Source organism: Notolabrus celidotus, chromosome 9, assembly GCF_009762535.1.
Source record: "Notolabrus celidotus isolate fNotCel1 chromosome 9, fNotCel1.pri, whole genome shotgun sequence".
Classification (NCBI taxonomy): Eukaryota; Metazoa; Chordata; class Actinopteri; order Labriformes; family Labridae; genus Notolabrus; species Notolabrus celidotus.
This window is the reverse complement of record NC_048280.1, coordinates 30,826,034-30,850,713: the sequence shown is the minus strand read 5'-3', so window position 1 is coordinate 30,850,713 and position 24,680 is coordinate 30,826,034. Positions and strand designations below refer to the sequence as shown.

The window sequence follows — 24,680 nt, the reverse complement described above, 5'->3', positions numbered from 1 at the left end:
ATGATGGAAAGTTTCAAGTGATGAGTTCAGTGGTGAGTATGGTGAGATGACCGGACATACTTTAAACGATTGCAGCTAAACCGGACTTCCTCTGGGACGATTCTCGAAAACAAAGACCAGGGATCATTTGCAGATTTACGTATTCATATTATTTTAAAGGTTTTGGATATTCTTAGTACAAGTCTTGATTACTATAAATATCTTTAACATGCATTTTTATGACTGTACCGACAGGATTCTCTCACCTGTTGCAAACTGAGTTAAACTGACTTCGATATTTTCAGCAGGACTTAAAGTCAAATCATGTATTTCCCATGAATAATAAATACTTATATAACCAAAATAATCTGATTGTTTTAAGAAGTTTAACAAGTACTACTACTACTACAAGTAGCAGGTGACATATTCAAGAATAAGAATGCCTTAATACAAGTTTAATACTTGATGCTACACTTCCCATACAATAAGATGACACCATGCATCAAATCCCTGACTATGACTCGGTTATGGATGATAGCTTTTGCTGTCTCCACACTCAATCTTAGATACTCAGGCTGACATCAAAATGACATCAATAGGTTTAATAATTATTTTCTTATACAAAACCTCCACAGAAGACAAGAACGTGTAACGCCAAGTAGTACCTCTTGTGGATCTCGTGTAAAAATCAGTAGTGTGCCCATCTGACAAAAAAATTGGGACACTTGCATTTGACTCCCGCTCCTGTTACCATCTCTCCTCACACTTCCTCTCTTCAGCTGTCCCATCAAACAAAACTACACACTACAGAATCTTCAGCTTTAGTATTTTACTGTTCAATGAAATAGACATTTGCCAATTTACCTTCTTAAACACTGACCAACATCAACAAACTCCAACTCTTGGTCCAATGTAAGAAATAACACATAGCACACCTGTTGTAATATAGTTCAATCTGACCAGTCAGTCATGTGTTGTGTTTGTGCTCTGAGCAGTACACCACACAGAGGCAGAAAATGGCAGTGTGGAAACCAGTGTTCATGTCTAGTGCTGCCACGGTCCCTGTAATGGCATAAACAGAAGCAATAACTCCGTCCACTTTACTGGACGTGTGTTTAAAACTATAACAGCTCAGTGTTATAGATGAATGTATTAATACAGAACAGATCAGCTCAACCAAAATACAAAACAAGATTTTGATCCACATTTCTGATTTTTCATTAATCAGTGAACAAGTAAGAAGAGATTGTGACTATTAGCCTGAAATAGTTGCCATGTATATGGCAGTGACCCCTGGAGGTATTTTGATTAATAAAAGCATTTGTTACCTCTCCTTACAACCAACAAAAAACAACAAACCCTCAGACTAGAGACTTGATTTATGAGATTCAGTGATCCCTCAAACACAGAGTAACTCAGCTGGTCATCTCAGGACGCTACTGCTTAGTAAATTATATGATGTTTGAGACTTGGCAGAACAGAGGCTTTGAAATGATGAATGACAGTGAAAAAAAAAACACAACAAAAAGACACTTAAATGCATGTGAGTGATGGTCAATGTGAATTCAGTCTGATAAAACAGACACAAAATTAATATATAATAGAACATACCAAATATAAAAACCATCTATGTATAAATAGAAACAATCACAACAAAGGAAATTAAAACCCAGACTTGGCGAGGGGGAGCACCTCGGGTAACGATACAGTGAGAACAGGGCTGAGCAGTGTATACAAACAAAAGTACAATAAAATATCCACACACATTTATCAGTATATAGAGCTTCTCCTGTATACAAGTAGAAATGTACAGCTGACCAACTGTTCAACATTGTGAATAGATAGAAGTTGGCTATAATGCGTGACAGTACAGTAATTCACTAACTCAACCTGAAAACACTGGTGTCAGAAACATGATTCACAGACAGTAAGGACAAAAACACTCCACTCTCATACCCAAATGAACTGGAATGACCCAAAACTGAAGTTTTTTGTTGCTCTTTTTGTTTTTCTCGGATGTGTTCTAGCTCACTCGAAGCATCGTGAGTCTCCAAAAGCTCAGAGGCAGCACTGGGCCCCCCCGGGGTGCTGCCCTCTGCCCTTCTCTCAGGCCTCCCTCTCAGTGCGAGCCGGTGTGGGTGGCTCTACGCGGCGGCCTCCTCCAGAGCTGGCAGGAGGCCCTTCTCTGTCAGGTGAGTCTTCAGGGAGTTAAAGATGTGGAGCTGCTGATCCACTCGGAGGGCCAGGAGCTGCTGGATCACCTTGCTGGGGTTTGGGCCCCTGAGAGGAGGAGAGGATGATCAGACATACACGTTACTATCCATGGTGAAATGAGAACTGATCTTTTGCTCAATGTCTTCAGTGAACAGTGACAGATCAATCATCACTTCACAACCATAACTGGGTTTAAAGTGTTCATTCAACATCTTATTTCGCTGCTTGTTAGCATGACCTAATATCTTTGGATTTAGGATTTCCTCTGCAAAAGCTCTGCCCATGACTGTTGCATTATCCTTGTTTTATTCTACAACTGCATCCTGGACACTGCTACACCTAAGTTTAAGCTAACTATATGAGGGATGTTTAGATTCCTGCAACTCTTGACATGCTAATAGAGTCACATTTTAGTGAGTCCTCAGTTTAAAGCCATTTCTCTGATAGGAGAGTTACAGACTGTTTGCAAACAGGAATAAATAAAGTACAAAAGGAAGCACTGAGTTGCTAGTCAAAGTATGTGATCGTATAGTATGCATCCAAAACGGTCATGCTAAAGCTTCTGTTGGTGGTCGTGATATAAACATCAGTTCAGAGAGAGATTTCAAATGTCAACACTACCCCTTCCCTCTCTGCTCCCATAACCCCGCCCACAAAAGATTGTTGTGCGTGTTCTATGAGGAAGTAGTTGCTTCCCAGCTAATCAGGGCAACGTAGTGGGGCCGCCACTCGACCAATCAGGACGGAGGATTGGAGATTAGCTATGATTGGTCCGTCATTACGGGAACAAGGGGAATAATAACGTTGCTTTATACAAAGACATTGGCAAACACAGAGATTTCGGGATAGTCTCAAATTGCTTCACTTACCAATGAGTACAGATGGGTATTATGACCTTTTCTCCAAACCCAGCAGAAAAGAAGTAACGTTTTTGACACCATTCCTACCAACAACAGCTTTAAAGGTGACATATTATGCTCTTTTTCATCAAAATATATTGGTCTAAGAGGTCCCCAAAACATATCTTTAAAGTTTATTGCTCAAAAAAACACTTTGAAAACAGATTTTGGTCTGCCTGTAAACCCCTCTTTTTCAGCCCTGCTCAGAACAGGCTGTTTTCTGTGTCTGTGCCTTTAAATGAGAATGAGCTCTCTGACCCCGCCCCCTCAGGAAGTGGATGTGCCCTCGGCTGACCAGCACGTTGATCTAATGTTTACATGTTGGCTGAATATACACACTGCTTACAGACCGCGTTACTTCAACCCTCTGAATCTGATCCAGAATCTGATCCTGACAGAGAGGCGCCTGCAGCAGGACCTTTCTGAAGGATTGGTCACAGATTTAGTGTTTCTTGTTGTTTTATTTGTCTGTATGTCGACGTGTGTCTTGGTACACAGCTACGAACATGTAGCTATGTGGCTATGCTAACTAGCGCTAGCACTTTTCCATGATAAATAAAAATCATCCACTAGATCTTCAAATCTGCAGACGTGGGGAGTAAAGCTCCGTAAAACAAGCTCCGAGCTCTGACTTCCGTTACAGACCGGATGGCGTTGTGACGTCAGAGAAACACTGAAAACTGAAACGGCTCGTTTCAGCACACATTTACAGAAAGGTGGAGAAATCAGAACAGGGGCAGAATGGATTTTTTTCATTTTCAGGGGTTTGTAGACATGCCAGATTATCTGTCCCATTTGATGACTGAATACAACTACTCCACAATAGGATCAGGATCTAAACTTATTTTTTATACAAGGCTGCTGTAAGCATTTAGACTGAGGGAAACTATAACTGAGGGACTAGAAGGTAATTTATCTGATTAAATCTGGCAGAGTGAAATGTTAATGTCTACCTGTCGAAAATCAAAGACCCACTCCTTTTTTTCCACAAACAGTCACTTATCTCACGTTTCAAATGTTTGGATGCTAAAGTTGTCAGTTGCATTTGTGTAATGCTAGTGTAGGCACTTCATCTAAAAACACACTTCCCAGTGAAAACATGCAGGTAATGGCGATGAACAAAGGTTTGCGTTTACCTGATGAAGCTAGCAATGTAGACATTCACAAACGTGGCCATGAGGTACTGGCAGTCGAATCTGTCCATTATTCCACCATGACCCGGGATCGTGTTGGCGAAATCCTGAAAGGACAAAGAGCAGAGCATGTGCCTGGACTGTTTCTCTGAGCATAGCAGCATAAAGAGACATATAATGTCTTATTTGTAATAGAGCATAATACATTTTTCTGCTGAGATATTAAACTAACGACATGCTGTAATAATAGAAAAATAAATCAGCGGTGCAGTAGACTGTAAGTGCATGCACAAGAGTTCTTCATCCTTACCTTGATCTTAAAGGCTCTCTTGAAGCCGCTGGCAAAGAAGCCACCGAAAGGTCCCACGATGGAGGCAAAGGAAGAGAGAGCAATGCTGTGGATCTGGAATGGATAGAGACGCACTGTGGTCTGTGGAGACAAGAAGGAACCTTTAGATCGAAACAGAGACCAGCAGATATCAAAAATTCACATGTGACATGATGCGATCTGAGTCATGAGCGCAGTAAAGACAGCTAACGAGGGAAACAGCAAGAGTGCAGGCGAGTCTTACCCATCCAGTGAAAGACTCCAGGACACTGGGCAGAGCGTAGTCCTGCAGCTGGAAAAGCTCAGACGGCTCACAGTCCACCTGGAAGCTGTTGGAGTCGTTGTTGAATTCCACCGGGCACACAAAGTAGCGCCAGCCGGCCATCACATACGAGAGCTGTGAGGAGAGACGGCTTCAGTTATTCTGCTGTCACTTCCTCAGCCTGCTGGCTCTTTGATAAGGAGACCAGTAAAACATCAAAGAAGGGAAATACAATCTGCAACAGTGCAGCACAATGCAGATTATTCTCTATGAAAGTGTTTCATTAAGCTCATTTTAGTTCAGAAATCATGTGACTGCTTTAACTACATGTTGCAGATCTCAGTGATACATTCACGATGCACAACCAGTGCATGAGTTTGAGATCTTTTAAAAAATTGTACTTCAGCTCAGAGGATGTGTCTTGTTTAACTTTGTTGTTAACTTTGTCCATCAAACCAAAACTGTGAACCTAGACAAACCACTCATTTAAAGACACGAGGCTACAGATGCAGCTTTCTTTACCATGCTAGGAAATGAGAAGATCCAGAACTAAAGCTTTGAGTTGATTAAAATGGTTAGACTTTTATGTTGCTCTGCTGGTATAATGTGCCAGTGTGGGCCTATCACAGATATAGTACTGATATCAACATATATGTTTACTGGAATGCATCAATATAATATTGTAGAAAGAAGTAATGCACATATTATATAGAAATGGTGAAATGTTGGTCTCCGTCATTTACGGTACTCTCTGCTGATGCAGAGCAGCCTAATAGTCAGTGGTCCTAACTAGAACTGTTTAATAACATACACTAGCAGTCAAAAGTTTGGACACACCTTCTCCTTCAAGGGTTTGTATTTATTTTAATTATTTGAAACAATGTAGATTAATACCAAATACATCAAAACCATGAAAGAACATAAATGGAATTATTTAATGAACAAAAAAGTTTTAAACAAACCAGAATATATTTTATATTTTAGATTCTGTAAAGTAGCCCCCTTTTTCCTTCATGACAGCTTTGCATACTCGTGTCATCCACAGAAAAGAGGTCATTCTTAATTCCAGGTCCAAAATTCATCAAATCAGCTGAAATACATCAGCTAAAAGTTAAAATATGAAAAAAATAATTCCCTATCATTTTAGCTGTACTTTGGCCCATGCCTTTGTTAACATATTCCAAGTTCAGTGATTAAATGTTAATATTCGGACAGGGCCACTTAGCAGTAGAGTCAGTGCACCAGTCATGATAAGCCCTCTACTACAGCTCCGGGGTTAAACAACAACTGAGGCGGAGTTATCGTGCCTTTTCTAAGGAATCGTTAATTAATGCAGCAGATTCATCTAACCTTTATATTTTGATAAAAAAGTCATCAAAAGATTGGTTTTAAGCTTGAGGTAGCTTCAATTATCTGTTGTGACCTTCTGACTATATTCTTTGTTTTATTTTCTATTTCTCTTTTAGATTATTTTTTTCTCAGGGTTGCTATGGTTTATTTCATGTTCAGTAATATTTCATTATATCTTTAAAGATGTTTTGGATTGTGATTGTAAATTACTGTTTTTTATTGTTATGTGTGGACCCCAGAAAGACTAGCGACAATGTTGTGAAAGCTAATGGGATTCGCGACAAAAAATATGGTGTCACAGAGTGTAATGTTTGAAGATGGTGAGCACAAAAAGATTGTCTTCTAATGCTTTCGAGTTTGTTACAGAAGAAGGGATTGAAGGTAAACCCATTACCAGACCTGCCATCCATCCAGAGACTGCAGGTTATTGTAATCTATATGGTATTTAAATACTGATTCAAATAAAAAATATCCTTCCTTTACAAACGTGATGTTATTCTGCTTCAATGTGGGGGTCCAGCTTATAACCGGGTCGTCTCAGATTCAGACGAATACAATAAACACAATGTTTGTATTCAGTCCTTTCACGTCTTTTCCCTATTTCTCTTCATTCTTTGGAGATATATATATTTCACACTTTTTGATTTAAAACTTTAAAAAATATGTCAAAGTCTCCTTACAGAAATATAAACATCCATCTTACCATGATTCCAAACACAATAGTGGCGAAGAGCCCACCAATGAATCCCTCCCATGTCTTCTTAGGTGACAACTGCAAAAGACAGTCACAGTGTGTATACTAGGTTAATATATCACTGAGGGACACTCAATTCTGTTATAGAGTCTGTAGCTTAGAGTCAATACTGAAAAAACACCAGGGCAGATGACAGTGTGGAAGTGCTGGCATTAAAACAAAGCATGAGGAGAATACACTTTGAATATTGTGAATCAGAATAAGAGTGGTAAAACAAACCTTGATGAGAGGGGTGCGGCCGAAGAAGAATCCAAACATGTAGGCCATAATGTCATTACAGATCACACAGGAGATTGGCACGATGAACCTATTCAGAAAAAGAGGAGTAAACGTCAGAGAGTTGTGAGACTGACGTGAAAGTGGTGCTTCTATAATTTCAAATAGAGATGTTTTTCACCAGCTCATTGTTTGTACACACTCATGGCCTCCTTTACATAAACAAACATCATTTCCCACATGATTTGATTTCACCTTGAGACTTAACATCAGAGAGACATGACTGAACTGGTTCAGTTAATAGTTAATGAGATAAAGGTTCACTAACCAGATCATCCCTTCAAAGAGGTTGTGGATGATGAGGTGAGACTGAGTCACAACGATCAGCAGAGTCACATGAGTCCAACCAAACTGTGGAAACAAAACAGAGAGATTAAATCTTTAAAGAATAAACTTTGACATTCAAATCTTACTGTTCCAGGCTTAGAGTCTCATTCTACATCACAACATAGACCAAGACTAATGGGCTCCAAGTGGTGCATCCCAAAAGATCAATGAGAACAGTGCCGGCACAGAGAGGGGTTTTTCCCGGACAGCAGCAGATAATAGGTTGATTAAATCATTGATGTGACTGAATGTTTGTGTGGATTAAGAGTCTCCTCCTGATATTAGGAGCTTGAAGCACTCTTCACTTACAGACAGTACAAGATTATGGGCTGATATTTGCTGACGAGCAGTAATGTTTGTATTTATGTAGCCCTGACTCTGCAAACCATCACAGTAAACTATTTCATGTCTTCACTCCTGATCCCTTCATTCAGATCTCTCAATTTGAGTACTGGCTGATGGAGAGTCCCTTCCAAATCCAGTGCATTCAGATTGTGTTTATATAATTCATAGAAAGAGCATGATGATTTGCTCGCTTACATTATTGTTATCTGAATATTATCAGTACTGAAGGCTGTTATTGATTCTAGTTTGGGTATCAGATCTTTAATTCTCACAATTTCCACTCAATAAGAGCAAATGTCTTTCAGTAAGTGAACTCTCCTTTGTTTATTCTGTCTGTGTCTGCTCAATAACGAAGACACAGGGTTGTAATGCAGGTCAGACTCAGTGGACTTATCCTATAAATAGTTATTGAGTTACATACAGTAATTAGATGCTCTTTGTAGAAACCAGCAACACTTTCATCGTACACTCAGCTCGTCTGCGGGTAATACATTTTTATCAGAGCGATCTGTGGCCCACTTCTCCAGACATCTGACTCCACTGAGGCTGGTCTCATCAATAACCCAGCAGCCTTGATGCTGGGGGCCAGCAGGAGGCAGAGAGCCACTCACCATATAGAACTGAAGACGGTAATGCTTCTTCACCAAACTCAGCACGAACATGCAGAAGCCTGCAGAAACAGGAAAAACACTTCATGAGGACACATCCAGGGCTGAGGTGCTTGAATGAAGAGGGGGAGATTAGTTCATCCTGAATAGCGGTCTTCTTTGGTCAAATTCTGACCAAATATAGCTGGACCTATTTCAGACAAAGCCCTGAGTTAACGTGCAGAGAGCTGGCGAGGATTGCTGGAGCTGTTTGATTCGATGAGACTGAGGTGAGGAGAGGATGTTGTGGGCAGACAGAGTGCTTTTGCAGGAGAGCACAACCAAAGACGCTGCTGAACATAAAAAGCTTGTCTCTCTTACAGATTCAAAGTTGACTCTTAGTCTTTTTCAGACTGAATGTAACACACTCACCGTCTAATAAATAAGAGGGAAGCCACAGAGCTATCTTTAAGCACTCTTGCTAGAGTTAGTCAAGTGTGCTTATAAGGCCTTTAATCTATCAGGGCTGATATCATAAAAATAAAAACAGGACAAACACAAATCCTAACCACACTCAGACTCTTTCTTCTCAAGTTAAGTCGTCTTTTTTCCTGTTTGTGAAAACTGCTCTGATAAAATAAAGACATATTTGGTTTCTATTTGGCTCTTAATACCTGAAGGTATGACACCTCTGTCTCGGAGGCCGTTCAGTTTCACTATAGCTCTGGTAAGCAGGAGGCAGAAACAGACAGGGTGCTTCCTTCCTCTGCACATCCTGTTTGGCACCAGTCAGCAGCTGAAGAAGCACTTTACAACTAACTGACAACCTGTAGTGCAGGAAGTGGGACTCCTCCAGTCAGCCGTGCCTGAAATAACCAACTTTGAACTATGTAGCCTTGTTATGCACACAGAGGAGGGTTACTGAGATATGAAGTGTGATCTTTCAACTGTTGATAGTCAACACTGTCAGCCTTTTTCTGCCTGTGCAGAAACATTTTTGATCTGTTTATTAATATTTCTCTCCAGAGACAAGAATGATACCTTCTTCTCTTCTGTGAGAAACTAAGTTTGCAGATGACATCTCAGCTGAAGCTTCCCTCATCAAATGCACAGACATTTGCTGCCAAGACAACTCTTTTCTGTTAAACTGAATGCATTCATTTTATCTGATTAATTGTTGATGATGCATTACTTTTCAAGGTACTAAGTACTGTGCAAGGTTACCATGCTGCACCTCTGGATTGTGGTCAGTTTTCAGAAGAATGTAGTCATTAGAAAACCTGGGACTGGCTATAATTGGGGCTTCAATATTAATGCTATCAATGCAGGTTGAAGTACTTGACAAAACTCAGATGTGGTCCCTGAGTAATAAACAGGCAGTGAGGTGCAATGTCTGTACCTGTGAGGTAGAGGGCAAAGGAGATAAAGCGGTGGTATTTGCTGAGGATGCGTAGTGGCTCCTCCCTCTGCACCAGCGTGAAGAAGTAGTCTGTGACCGTCTCACCGTAGAAGAAGTAGTTCACACAGAGCAGGAAATACCTGTGGCAGGGAGAGTTAGAACAGATGTATCATCCGAGAGTTTAAGACGGAAGCTAATCAGACCCTGCATTCACTATGCCGGCAGAGAAATCAGTGAAGCAGAGACGCTGACTCATCTCTGAATAAAAAATTGAAGAAAGCTGAATTATGAACTATAAATGGACTTCAGTTTGAATTTATCATCTGGTTTTCTGGGCTCACGGCATACTGAATGTGAGGATTCTACTTTCTAATACATTAAACTGTACACCACCATTGCTAAAATCAATCAGCACTGTTGATTCCCAATATCTTATCAATGCAGCTGATTAGCTGAGTCATCTAAACTCTACTCAAGATTCAAACGGGTGAGTATACAAACCTGAGGAAGTCTGAAACAAATAAAAACGAGACAAAACAATAAAAAACATGCATGCAGAGAAATGTGCTGTGTTCACTACACCTCCATGAATGTGTGATACCATGTTAATGAGTGTGTCTGCGTGCAGCCTCACCAGCTCAGCGTCCTGAACCAGGGCAGGTGGTAGGAGTGGTACACACTGTAGCCGATGGTGATGATTTCTTGGAAGCACTTAATCTGAACACAGAGGACCTGCACAGAGAAACACTGTGTCACCAGGGACAGAACCCCCGGAGCTTAACGAGCCAGTGAGTGTGACAGAATGTGTGTGTGTGTGCGTGTGTGTGTGCTCATGCAAATATGTCCTACATCCTGACACAAAATGGCTGACAGGCCTATTTTCAGGGGATTCCCGAATGACAAGAGCAGCCTGACTGTCATTAGAGAACACATTCATCCTGGAGTTTCAGTTTTTCATAAGCTTGTTAAAGTTCAACTGAATGTGAGGAGCAGATATGAGCTCCAAAATCAAACACAGCTAATGAGAAGGTGAACTGAGCCTGCATCATGAATATAAACACAGATAAAATATGATCAAACGTCACATATTAAGCCCTGAATTTTGCACCTTTACTACGTGTTGGACAAATGTTCTTATGAAGCCACATAAGACTTTGGGTCACTTAGTGAGGGGAATGGGTCAGGGTGTTGTTTGTGTTGCACTACATTGTGTTGTTGTGATGTTGTGCGCATGCGCACCCACTGCAGGTTAAACACTTTCACCTGAACCATCGTCAGGAGCACACAGCCCGTTGGTAAGTTACAGCGCTGCCTAATAATGTCCGGATATGTGTATACCTTAGTGTTGCCACGCGGTGTTAGTGTGGGTTGCTGCATTGAAGGGTACCGGCTTGTAATCTGTAATCTATAACTTGTAGCGTCCGGCTAATGACGTTAGCCGGGCGGAGCACTTGTTTAACACCGGCAGCTGGCAGTGACAGCAGATGTCCACTGCAGTGCCGGGTTGATGTTTGGTTGTTGGTTCTTTTGTGTATAATGCCTTGTTTGAGCAACACGTGTAGATTATGAGCACTGTTTACGTGTATGCTATCGTAGCGGCAGAGAGCTGCTCTGCGCACGCTCAGTGAAAGCTAAGCACCCTGGGTGATGTAGTCCACTGCGGTTATTCATGTCAGCTCTGCTACACTTTTGGGCTTTAAAGGCTTCTTTTCAGTTTGTTGTTTTGCGTGATGTGTGAGAGTAACATATTGTAATACTTTATGCATTTATTGTTTTCAGGTTTTTGACCTGTGGTCAATTAGTTTAGAAATAAAAACAAATATAGACAAAACACGAGTCGAAACATTGTGTGCTTCCTGGCATGCCTGTTCGGAGGGCAGAATAGTAAACATCCGAACAGACTTTATCTCAAATCTTCTGTAGAACAACAAGCTACTTTGTCCAATCATGTACACACAAGTGTAAATTTGTACTCACAATCATCATAAGCACCATGGGGCCCAGGTAGATGATAAAGAAGAAGAAGGAGATCATGGCGAGTGTCAGGATGCCTCGTACCCACCAGTTCTTCCATCTGAAGAGAAACACACACAGTCAGATCAAAGTCCTAAGTTCAGACTGTATGAAACATGGACGTAGTCTCTGTGACGTCACCCATCGGTTTCTGAAGCTAGTTTTGAAGGCTATCGTTGGCAGTTGCCATATTTGAAATGTCGACTCAACCTAACTTTCTGACAACCAAGCTAGAGATAAAGATTTGCTAGACGGCTTACATGTCAGTCAAGTTAACCAGGCCCCTTATTATGACAAACTAGTAACCGTTATGACTTCATTTCCTTGTATGTGTGCAGATAGAGATATGAGATATTCAGACCAAAATTATTTTTTGACGCTGGCTGTAAACATGTTTACTTTGCTGTGAAGGTGGGCTGTCTTGAATGGGTGTGTATGTGGTTTCGGGAGCTTTTGCAGCCAGCCTCATGTCGACACTTGAGGAACTGCAGTTTGTAGCATTTCAGCATCAGCTTCATTTCTCAAGACCGGAGGTTGTAACTCGTATTCAATGCACAAGTAAATCAAAGAAATCTCTCATTTGACTACTGCACATGTTGCAGTGAAGGATTAAAAAACCTCCAGACTACAAATTTAATGTTTCAGTGACAAAGGTTGGCATATAAATCCTTCAACACACCACGCTGCATATTTTCACCTCTATGTATGCTAACAACTATCCATATAACACAGTTCTGAAATAGTAATTAGGGATGGGAATTTCAAGCCAAAATACTATTCGATAATCACTGGCATCGATTCGGCAATTATTCATAACCGAGCGGGACGAGGTGCTGCTAGTAGCGGGCCCTGGCAGCGTCTGACTCAACCTTTGTGACGGTGTTTCTGTGACGCAGCAGCGTGCCGTGTATGTTTACATTTTACAGCCATGCTCAGTCCCGGCCATTATCTCCGGTTCTGAATTTCACACTACAACACACATATTTCCAGCAACTGACGCTAGTGTTTTCAACTTCTTTCCCTGTTTAATGCAGTTAGCATTCTTCTTCTTCTGTTATTTAATGCGGTTAGCAAACAGCTTTAAGACGCTCTATAGCCATTGCCTGGCAGGAATACCGTATTAAAACCAGTCCCCCATGAAAACGATGAAGAGCCCTTTCAAAATGAAACAACATCAACTCTTTGTGAACGAATATTCAAGCTTTTGAAAATGATGTCCCATCCTTGGTAGTAATATGCTTCAATAATAATGCAGGAATTGATTTTGAGAATGTTTTCACTCAACAATAATTATCTTCTCTTCTCTTATTTAAAATGTAATTTGTTTTAAACCTTTAATACCATCATGCTGCCTGAAGTGTTTCACAGGGTAAGATTCTAACAGCACAGGTTTTTTTAAAAAAAGGAATAGTGCTCTTTTGTTCAGAGTGAAATGTGTGTACTAAGACCTTTCCCTGTATGAATCATGACACCTCCACATGTGTAGCCGTGCTGGAAAGGCATTTCCTTTACAATGATGGCTGCTTTTAGAACAACATGGTGACTCACAGAACAACTCAGACTACACTGCAGATCCTGACAGGGACGGTGTCTCACTCCCAGGCATGTTTTAAAAAATTCATGCTGGCCACCATTTGTTCAGGGACAGGACTCCACGTCAGTGCTGTACCTTGAGGAGAGTCCAGACAGCGCCTTATTTAGAACCTCGGGTGTGTCATCAGCAGGGACTGGTACCTCGGGGACCCCTGAGTCCACTTTGGATTCACTGTCGGACATGCCATCTTTTTCCACCTTCAGTTCGCTGTCAGAGCCCTGAGACAGAAACACAAACAGACAGAGGAGAAATGATCATTCGTTAATTATGACATGTGACTGTGTTGACGTATTGGCAGTAACACAGGGTGGCTTTGTTACCGCTGTGGGTTGTAAACTAGTTAGCCAGTAACACTCGTGTTTTTTGGGTGACCTGGTACAAAGATACACAGTTCTCTGTTCAATCCACTTCTCCTTATTTAGTTTGGTGAGAGTGGCTACAGTCTCACTAACACGGCTTCAAGAAGGGGGGACGCTCCACAGCCTGACAGACCTGTTGTGCCTGCTCAGTTTGCTCAGCTCTCAAAGACTAAGAACCTCTCAAGAGACGCTTCAACAAATGTTAGATAAACACAGTCTCTCTCTGTCTCTCACACACACACACACACACACACACACACACACACACACACACACACACACACACACACACAGACACAGACACACAGACACACACTGTGCTGGGAAAAGGTCAAATCAGCCAAAACGATAAAGGTAAACTGATACAGCACATGTTCAAACATTTTCTATGTTCTGTGGAGAAATTCACTCTCAAAATATGGACCTGTGATTGAACAGCAGTGATTCGACCAGTCAGGGTGAACATGCAGAACGAAGCACCAACAGGACTGTGTGTGTGTGTGTGTGTGTGTGTGTGTGTGTGTGTGTGTGTGTGTGTGTGTGTGTGTGTGTGTGTGTGGGCAGCTAAACACTGCTGCGCCAAACTCCTCCATATTGTTTATATCTCAGAACCATCTGTTTACTAATGAAGGTCTGCTCAAACACATTGATCTCTGCCTCTGCATGGTGACGACGCTAAGAGAGCAGCACACAGTTACAGAGGAAAACAGAGAGCTGTCTTCAGGTCACTTGGTCCTCTCCGTCCTCTGAGCTGCTGGTGACCTCGAACGGCTCACAGATTGTTGTTGTGCCGTTTTCTCATGCTGTGGCTCTTACAATCAGACAACTCAACATCACTGCAGCAGGATACTTTCTCTTTTAATTATTACCAAACGTTCCAACACAAATTATGAAACTGCTCTACTTGTTGATATTCAGCATGTTTTAACATTTTGTCCGTCTCAATACGATCCATAGCTAATCAACACTGTCAGTTATATACATTGTAAAATGAGAGATATTGTATTCAGGGGAAAAAACACCTTTGGCATTGTTCTTGACATAGAAAAACGTATGTTGTTGTTTTTTAATGATTAATTGATGATTGATCGTTAACATTTCCAAAGATCACAGAAAATACTTAAAATTGACATCCCTAGTATTTTGTTTTATTTCAATTATTAGCCAAAGCATACGATTACATGTAATCTAGGGATAAACAAAAAATTTGGCCACTGAAAATTTTCGGTGAAAAAGTGCATTTTCGGTTTTCGGCCTAAAGACTTTTATCTCTGAAACAACACGGCCGAAACAGAATGTTGTGATGACACAAGCAAAAACTGCGTCCAGTACGCGCTTGTCTGGATCATGGTCTGGATAAGGGCCAACATGTCTGCCTTCGTTCTTCCTTTAATTGCAGCACTAAAGCGTCTTCTAAGCAAAGAGGATCACGGAGTGAAAACAATGAAAAGTACACTCTTAAAGCTGATTTATACTTCTGCGTCTCCCCTACGCAGCAGGGGCTGACGCAGACATGAGCCCCACATACTTGTGCGTCGGTGTGTCCGTGTCGCACAGCTATTCTCTGCAGAAACGCCTGAGGGCAGTGCGGTCTCTCTGATAGCCAGCCGCCTGCTTCCGGTCCCGCTACGATCTCTGTTTACTTTTCCACAGAGATTCAGAGCGTGTTATGTTAATCTACAGCTGATACATGTTGCTGTTTATCATACAGACATGATTACATGAAGAATAGAGAGGAGGAGATGAAATACACGGCCGACGTGCGGCTGATGTCTGGGATCCCGGAAGTGCTTTAAATGCGGGAAAGACAAAGCCGCCGAGCGGACCAATCACAGAGCTTGCGGTCCGCGTCGGCTCTACGGGGAGTTACATTTTGGAGGAGGTGCACGTCAGCTACGTGCGTAGGCCTCGGCGTAGGTACGGGAGCTACGCGGACCCCCGGCGTAGGGTAAGCCGTTGATTCAACGCAGAAGTATAAATCAGCCTTTAGAGTCTGTCAGCACACGTTTCACTGAGATCTATTCGGATCCTCTGCACTTCATCACGTCATAAAGATCATTCCTTGGATGTGGGAGTAAAACATCGCGCACGAGAAATGATCCAGGCCACGATGGATGCTGAGAACCCGCTTGCCTTGATCTTAGTGAGGTTAGTACACAGTCCTAGCCATAAATGCAATGATACTAATAATTGGCATAATAGTTTCCTTCGGTTTCCAGCCTCGGTTTCCTCATTTTCGTTTTTTTGGTTTTGGCCAAAAATGTTCATTTCGGTGCCTACATTTAATCCATGAACTTTTTTGGTCCATGGTAGGATATCAGAGTCTGATGGTTCTATCAAATGCTAAAATAACAGATCAGGCACAAATAACCCTTGAGACATAAGTAACATGTAAGGTCTATTTGATCTATCTGTTGATTGGTTTGACAAAGACATTCAAATAACTTTTAGAATGTGTTTTTTTAAAATAACTTCTTTCACATTGAAACAAGTTGCTAGTCATATCAAATAAACAATGAACTGAAGTAGAATGAACACATTGAATAAGTGATTATTTTAACCAACAAAGTTAAAAATAAACCTCATTTTATCACTGACAGAAAAAGAACATATCGTTTTATGCAACATTAAGACTCCACTTAAATGACATTTGGTTCCTCATCTTAACAAAAAATAAGATTCTTTTTTGCAGCATTAAAACTGAAAAGATTCAATATTAGATCAGGGAGGTGGTTTGAACAGCTATAACAGAGTAATATGATTGTCCACAGTGTTATTACAGAGTCCTACATGATCTGCTGTCTGACACACACACTTTTATTTCTCCTGATTATAAAAAGTCCATTGATGCACTTCAAAATGCACACACACACACACACACACACACACACACACACACACACACACACACACACACACACACACACACACACACACACACACACACACTGTCAATAGTTGTCAAAACACATTGAACGAATCCAGGAGCATGCAGAGGAAAACACACACACACACAAACACACACACACACAGACAGACCCATTCTCCGCCTACTGGTTTCTATGGAAACACTATCCGTCATTCAGGATGCTCAGGTTAAAAATAGGCGCTCCGTTCACAATTCCCTCCTCCCCCTTAAATGCTCTGTGGTCGACCAGCGGCAACCCTGAGCGTCTGCTTTGTTTATCTCCAATACATCAGAGAACGATCGCCGCACTATAACAGGAGAACATGTTTGATGGAGGTAGAGACCTTCACTTCAAAGTCTAGAGGAGCTTAAAGAAATAAAGCAGAGATGAAACATATGGTGCTGAGAGTTCATCAGGCACAAATATTTCTCAGCACCTGTTACAGAACGTTAGAATAGCTGAGCACGTTGAGTAAAAAGGATGTCATCTAAAAAGAGACTTCCCGGCATCGACTGGAACAACAGACCTGCACACAACCTGATGATGCAACACACAGACATCCAGAAACAGGCTTACCAACGGTGTGAGTCATCCCTAAATCTGAAAATTGGATTTCACTTTACTCTTGGCCTAAAACTACAGTCCTTCTCCTCATCTCATAAACAAGTCATTTCCTTAAGAGCTGTTCTAACAGAGCTGACAACGAGCAAATCACAGAGAGGGTACTGTTGTTGATCAGTGTCACATTCACATAATATTATCTTAACCAGGATGCTTGTGCTGGTTTTGGTTCATTCATTCTACTGGTTTTAATACTATGAGTTAAACTGCTTTCTCACTAATCCCTCAGCTGTGTTAAATACTTGATTCGGATTGGTCAAAATCCCTCGGCAGCAGTTTATTAATCCTGAATAGCAAAGGCAACACTGGGGACGACCATAGACTATTTAAAGGACGTAGTATCCGTGATGTCACCCATCTGTTTCTGAAGCGCTGTTTTGAGGCCGATCGTCGGCAGCAGTCATATTGCTGCTGTCGAGTGATTGTGACGTAAAGAGGCGGGCTTTGAGCCTCCTAGCCAACAGATACAGTGTTCCCGCCTGTCAATCGAGTCAGCTCTGCCTCTCATTGGAAGACTTGAAATCTCAATATCTTCGAAATTGCCGCGTTAGAAAAAAATTCAGCTCCCCGTACAGTGTGAGCCGATCAAGAAATGAGCTATCCAGACTACACTCGTCTTTTGTACCAGGCTTTAAACATGTTTATTTCTGCTGTAAAGATCGTCTTTTTTGAATTGGTGTGTATGTGGTTTACGGTACTTCCGGAGCCAGCCTCAAGTGGATCCTTGATGAATTGCAGTTTTTAGCACTTCAGCATTAGACTCATATTTTTTAGACCGGAGGTTGCCGCTTAGGGACGACCTGATCACACATCACTCATATGAAATCAATCCACAAGAAGGAGCAACACCACATCTAGTCAACTGTTCATGATTTCACCTCTTCCTGCCGACAATGCAATAAAACATGGCGCATGTTTTGAATATTACTCTCTGTTTATTTGGAGAACACAAAACTTTTGATTCATGCAGAGAAAAGAAGAGAAGTGGTAAAACACTGCAGATGAAACACTTCAGTGACACATTAACCGAACACGAAGCAACCACAAACTGCAACACAGTTCAAGCTTTGGCGGTGTTACAGGACTAGTTGAGTGAGCAGCAAATGCCAACAGAGCATTGTACATTTCGTTGACGAAAATTATGACGGTATATTTTCATCAACGACCCTTATATTCATGACGAAAACGAGAGTATGACAAGCTAAAGTGCATTACTGATAATAAAAACCCTGACGAACGTATAAAGACATTTAAAATCCAGATTTTCCCACGCTATGCGTCTAATCTTTCAAAATTAAAGTGATGCAGTCTGCGATAGGCAGAGATGTTATCTGAGGGACGCAGCTTGGTCACTACCATAGACTGAATAAAATATGGACGTAGTATCCGTGACGTCACCCATCTGTTCCTGAGAGCTGTTTTGAAGCCAATCAACGGCAGCAGCTATATTGGAAATGTGGAACTCAACCAGGCAGAGTGTGACGTAGTGTGAGCCTCCTAGCCAACAGCTATGTGTTCCCGACCGGGAGTCACGTCAGTCATGTCCTTATTTTGGCAAAAACTTGGAATCTTAATATCTTCTGAACCGTCACATTAGAAAAAATTCACCCCCTTGTACAGTGTGTGCCCTTAGAGAGATTAGCATCGTAGGGCCGAGCCGTTTTTTGGACCAGGCTGTAAACATGTTTATTAATGCTGCAAAGATCGTCTTTTTCCCATTCATGTCTACGTGGTTTCCGGTGTTTCTGCAGCCAGCCTCAAGCGGATTCTCGATGTATTGTAGTTTATAACACTTCCACATGTACTTCATCGTTTGAGACCGGAGGTTGCCGCTTGGTCACTACCTGCAGCAGACCTGTGTGCTGTTTGAACAAGCTCTCCCCACCTCCATGCATCCGTCTCATTTACATTGATGATGCTGTGAGTGAGTGACAAAGACACAACCGGGGGACGTCTGTTTCCTGATCCATCACAATCACAATCAATCCATCAACACGCCCCTTTCCACACCCCGGCTGTTCACTGGGTCATAGTTTTACCTCCATGTTGCCTTTGTTTCCTGTCTCTTTGCATCCAGCAGCAGAGTAAGATATCTTTCCAGACATCAACGTGTCTGTGTGAGCTGTTAGAACTGTTGACAGACTAACTTTCACTGAGCGGGCTGAACTCAACGAGTCCTTCAGTAAACAAGACAAAGTACACGGATCATGTAAGCTAACATTAATGCTGTTGGAAAACTAAATATCTATATATCTTTAACCAAGACTGCCTTTTTGAAAATTCTGTTAATATCAGGGATGTGATTCTACACGTTTTATGATTCTATGAATTATGGATATTATTAAACATTTTAAAACAATGGGGGTATGAGCTGCAAAGGAAGCAACACTTCAGAACATCGAGAGACTAAATGAGAAATAGTAACGTGTGTAGAGGTTGATATCTACCTGTTGTTTTTAAATAGACAGCGGTGAGCCCTGATAGCTGTTTGTGTTTATTTACAGGCTCTGATGCACGACATGGCCCCCAACCAGCCAACGACTCAGCTGATATGGTTTGATCTGGTTTTGATCAGCGCTTTGTTCCTCTGTCTTTGTAACAAAGGCTGTAATCACCTTTGATGCACACGACATCCAGAGCTCTGAAGCTTCATCCATATTATTCAAATCTTTGCTTTTTAACTACGGGAGTAACGATTAATTTTAACAACGATTCCATTGTATCATGATTCGTGATTGCAGATGCGATTAAAGGACAATATTGGTTCATTTAGAACGATGCAATCCGAAACGATTCGGTGACTTTTTAGCCAAAAATTCAACCAGTGTGACTGTGAAATAAATACCTTGATACTGGACAATCCTAGATTCCTGTTGTTTCTTGTAAGCAAATTGTTGCGTGATATTATTGGCCCGAGCAGAGCTTTGGCCTAGTCTCTGACTAAACATGCTGGCGAGGCAGAGGCTTCTGCAGAGCTGATGTTGCCTTGCGCTGCTGCAGCAGCAGGAACACTGCAAGAGGCGCCTGGACGGCCAGCGTTGTGTGAAATCCCATGGGCGCCTTAGTAGGTGGTTGGATAGGTTGTGTTGCCGTGGTACTTAACTTGACCATCACATATCCTACAAACAGGGAGCGACTTATTTTGAACATCTCCGTCACAGACAGGCAGCCTGAATTGAGTAACATTTAATGTCTTTATCATTAAAAGTGCAAAAATAACACATCCATATAAAGTCTACCGCGCTTTAATCCAATGCCTTTATCCTAGTATCGATTTATAACCTTTTAAATGATGTTAGATCGATATATGTCGTCCAGAAGGCCAACTTGCCGAGCACAGATCGATGTAGTCAGATCATAGTCATAAATTGATACATTGATCTAGTAGATGAATCGTTACATGTCCCTATTTCAAACTGCATGATAAGGACGTTGTCGCTGTTTTCTGTGCATGCTTGAGTACTTCCTTAAGTAGTGATCAGAAGCAGCATGCTTCTCTCTCATGTGAAGGTGCAAGTGAGCGTGGCCGTTGTCACAACCATGGTCTGTTTCTGTCTGTGAAACTTTCTTGTAAACCTGCAGTTCATCAGAATCAAGAGTCTGTTTAAAGTTAACTAAAAAATAGATCCTTTTTATTACATGAACTGTGCTGCCTGACGGTATGAGACACATAAATCAATCACAGTGTATGACTGGTTAATGGTCCAGACCAGGTTAGCTTTGCTAAACCTGGCTCTGCTATGTTTAGAACTCAAAGTGATTGGAGTTTTTCATCCCAGCGTGTGGACTCACAGGCTCACACTAACAGAGCAAACTCAGAGAGTAATATGAAGCTAACTTAAGACATTAATACAACTCACAAGTGTGTACTGAAGTATGGATGTCGTACTGAATGGATCAAAATGAGCAGAATGGGGGCCTCCCTGTTATGTGGACTGAGGGCTGTAATGACCCTCTCATTAGAGACTGGAGAGGCACTGAGAGGAATATTGGGATTACTGCATAAAAACGCATTTCTGGCACATAATCTATCTTTGTTAGCAAAACAAAAAGGAGTGAACTGTTTATTTTTTGTGCTCCTTTGTACGACTGCCATTGTAATCCACTATAGGAACATAGAAATCCAAAGACTTAAACACCCACAGCTTGTCTTCACTATACACACATGGTTTTCTCACCTCTGGCAGTCCTGTCAAGTCATCTATCCACTGAGCCTACATATCGCCCAGCCTGTGCTGGTCAGTCAGTGTTAAAGAGAGTGACTAAACCCAGAGTTTACGCTGAACTACATCTACCCTGGAATTCCAAGAAACGCCTCCAGAACATCAATGCATCAACATTAACAGGGCCAGGGGGTGGGGATGGGGGAGGATAGACACGTTCACTCACCCCTCCATGCTATCACCATCAGCCACAACATCATGATCATCACATCATTCAGTGTACGCTCCACACACACAAACCACAGCGGAGCAGGCTTATGCCAAGAATTCTGTCCAAAGCCTGAGTCTTATTGATGATCATCATCTTACCCCAGTGAGCATGTCAGCTGGCTAGCTGATTAGCTTGTGGGCTAATGAAATGAACATTGAGCTTTTCACGGCAAAACCTCATCAGCCGGCATCCACAGAGAACGGATCAGCAGCGTCAGCAGCCAGTGAACCGGAGGCATTAGTTTCAGGTTACTGAATGTGCTTGTAGCTGAAAATGGGGGAATTGATTGTTAAGTTAGCTCAGGATCATTAGCCACAATTAGCTTGCATGCTCTGAATTTTCGAAAGGGAGAGAGCTGCATCCAGTGTCTTTCAGGGGAAGTAACAGTGCTGACCTAATCGGGACACAAGCTAACAAATACTCAAAATAAATGACTACTGCTAAAACAAACATGTAGCTGTAGGGGTGTAACGATTCATCTACTACATTGATGTATCGATTCATATTCCCATGATTATAGTATCATCAAATTATAGTATACTAGGAAAAAAAGCATTGGATTAAAGCGCGGCACACTTTATATGGATGTGTTTTGTTTTTTTTTCACTTTAAATGATAAAGACATTAAACGCTACTCAATTCAGGCTGCCCGTCTGTGATGTCATCACCACGCACCAGCAGACCAAAAAACAAGCATGGTGGATGGCAGAGGAGAAGCCGGCGAGCGAGAAATGATCAAGCCACCATTGCGGTCCAGTGTGTGAGAAACACTTTAGCTTTTGCAAAGACTGAGATGTTCTAAATAAGTCGCTCTCTACTGTACTGTTATCAAAAAATGTAATGAATATTGAAAATGAGAGCAGAAAAGGTTAACCTCCTGTTTATTCAACCTGAAGTGTTGGTTGCACTTTATTCAAATAAAATGTGAATGCATTTGCCATTAATTGTTAACTTGTTTGTTTATATCCATTATTAATTTATACCTGATTCAACAGGAACAGAAACAACAGGAAGCTAGGACTGTCCAGTATCAAGGTATTTATTTCACAGTCACACTGGTTGAATTTTTGGCTAAAAAGTCACTGAATCGCTTCCGATCGTATCGTTCTAAATGAAACAATATTGTCCTTTAATCGTATTGGCAACCACGATTCATGATATCAATCCAATCGTTGTTAAGAAGAATTGATACACACTGTGCGGGGGTAGAATTTTTTTAATAACACGATAATTTCGAAGATAACAAGAGTACGAGTTTTCCATAATTAGAGGCACAGCTGACTTGATTGCCAGGCGGGAACACTGTAGCTGTTGGCGAGGAGGCTCAAAGCCCGCCTCTTTACCTCACACTAGCTTGACAGAAGTTAGGCTGAGTTCAACATTTCCAATATGGCTCCCGCTGACGATTGGCCTCAAAGCAGCACTTCAAAAACCGCTGGGTGACTTCATGGATACTACGTCCATTACATACAGTCAAAACCTAGCCAACTTACTAGCTTGTGCTTGTTGAGGCTTGTTTTGCTCCTAGCTATGCCCCACCCACCATAAATACTGTTTAACAATACAAGGGTCTATGCGTTCTGTTATACTGCCTGTGGTTGCAACACAGTGTGACTAGTTGAGTCCTGCCTCATCAAGGCAAATAGCCAATCATACATTAAATTGATCAAGTGGCACGGGGGTCAGCCAGAAAACTTCAAGGGGGGTCCGTGCTACCTGGCCACCCCTCTGCACACGCCCCTGAATAGGGCAGTGCAGTATCTGTACAGACATATTCTTGTTATATCTGGAGGCAGACTGATGTTCTTGCAGTAAATAAGCACAAGTTGGCAGTTCGTTCAAGAGCTTTGAACTCTCTGTTGTTTACTTTACAACAACTCTTTTCGTCTTCATTTTTTCTAATGTAGAAAGATGAGAAAATTGAGAATATATTTAGTATTTTCACATTTGGTGATTTGCTTCATAGAGGACATCACACCCAGGAAGACCGTAAGGAGCGTCAGCCAATCAAGTCAACATTGAGAGCCCTGTGGCGGATGATTTGTTTGGTATGGCGCATTTCAGTAGCTTTAATTCTGGCCTGCACGCGGATATAAGCGTTATAATGTTGGTCTAAGAATGAATTGTGACCTGTCGTTTTCTCCAGCTATCCAAACCACGGGATGATACACTGGCAGTACCAAAAAGCTACTGGGTTAGCTAGCGTTAGCCTTGTTTCTGCTGGTGTAGAGCGGTCTGTGGTTACCTTGTCCTCTGACGCCTGCTGCTGTAGCGACGGCTCCGTGTCTTTGCCTCCTCGGTGTCTCAGCTCCGCCATCTCTGCGGGTCGTGACCGTGCGATGACAGCGAGGGTCCTGTGGTTCCGAGATGATAACTCGGTTTGTGGACTGACAGAGGTCCTGCTGAGCTTCTAGCTATATTTTCGATATCACAGCAACACTTTTCCCTCGAAGAACCCAGTCCAGTCGATGTCAAGTCAGCTGGTGTGAGGAATAAAGAATGACTTCCGGTTTTCAAAATAAAGTCCGCGTTAATGACATTTTAGTTAATGTAAAATAAAGTATTCCTACACTAAATTATTTTCGAGATATACATATAACAGCCATGAAAAATATTTAAAAAACATAAAAGTATTTATTCTATTAATTAACAGAGTGAAAAAATATTAAGATAGCTCAGTCCATGGGATTTGGCTGGGGAACCGAAGAGTCGCCGGTTCGAGTTCCAGTATGGACAAAGTTTGGCAAGTTGACTGGTGGCTGGATAGATGTTGGTTCACTTGCCTGGGCACTGCCGAGGTGCCCTTGAGCAAGGCACAGATCCCTGAACTGCTCGGGGTGCGCAGGTTGATGGCAGTATCCCCACTCTGAAATCTCTCCCTAAGCATGTTCACTGCA

At 41.8% G+C, this 24,680-nt stretch overlaps 1 protein-coding gene across 1 annotated transcript; it reads right to left on the bottom strand.

The window, feature by feature from the left end:
• Window positions 1–566: 566 nt before the first annotated feature.
• cds2 (CDP-diacylglycerol synthase (phosphatidate cytidylyltransferase) 2) lies at window positions 567–24,278 on the bottom strand. Its single transcript, XM_034692224.1, has 13 exons — window positions 24,029–24,278; window positions 13,536–13,678; window positions 11,831–11,927; window positions 10,488–10,585; window positions 9,854–9,993; window positions 8,479–8,537; window positions 7,464–7,546; window positions 7,139–7,226; window positions 6,869–6,937; window positions 4,798–4,950; window positions 4,536–4,655; window positions 4,229–4,332; window positions 567–2,259 (listed from the first exon to the last, which is right to left on the bottom strand). The coding sequence occupies exons 1-13, from the start codon at window positions 24,098–24,100 to the stop codon at window positions 2,124–2,126; spliced, it is 1,362 nt and encodes a 453-aa protein (XP_034548115.1). The 5' UTR covers window positions 24,101–24,278; the 3' UTR covers window positions 567–2,123.
• Window positions 24,279–24,680: the final 402 nt, after the last annotated feature.

What these genes read in the sequence shown, in the direction of transcription:
- cds2 (XM_034692224.1), bottom strand. Translation starts at nt 24,100, where the DNA reads ATGGCGGAGCTGAGACACCGAGGAGGCAAAGACACGGAGCCGTCGCTA. An exon ending in CTTTGCCCTCTACCTCACAG is followed by an intron (nt 8,538 to 9,853) that starts GTACAGACATTG and finishes CTGTTTCTGCAG; the next exon opens with GCTTCTGCATGTTCGTGCTG. An exon ending in ACCGTCTTCAGTTCTATATG is followed by an intron (nt 7,547 to 8,478) that starts GTGAGTGGCTCT and finishes TTGTTTCCACAG; the next exon opens with TTTGGTTGGACTCATGTGAC.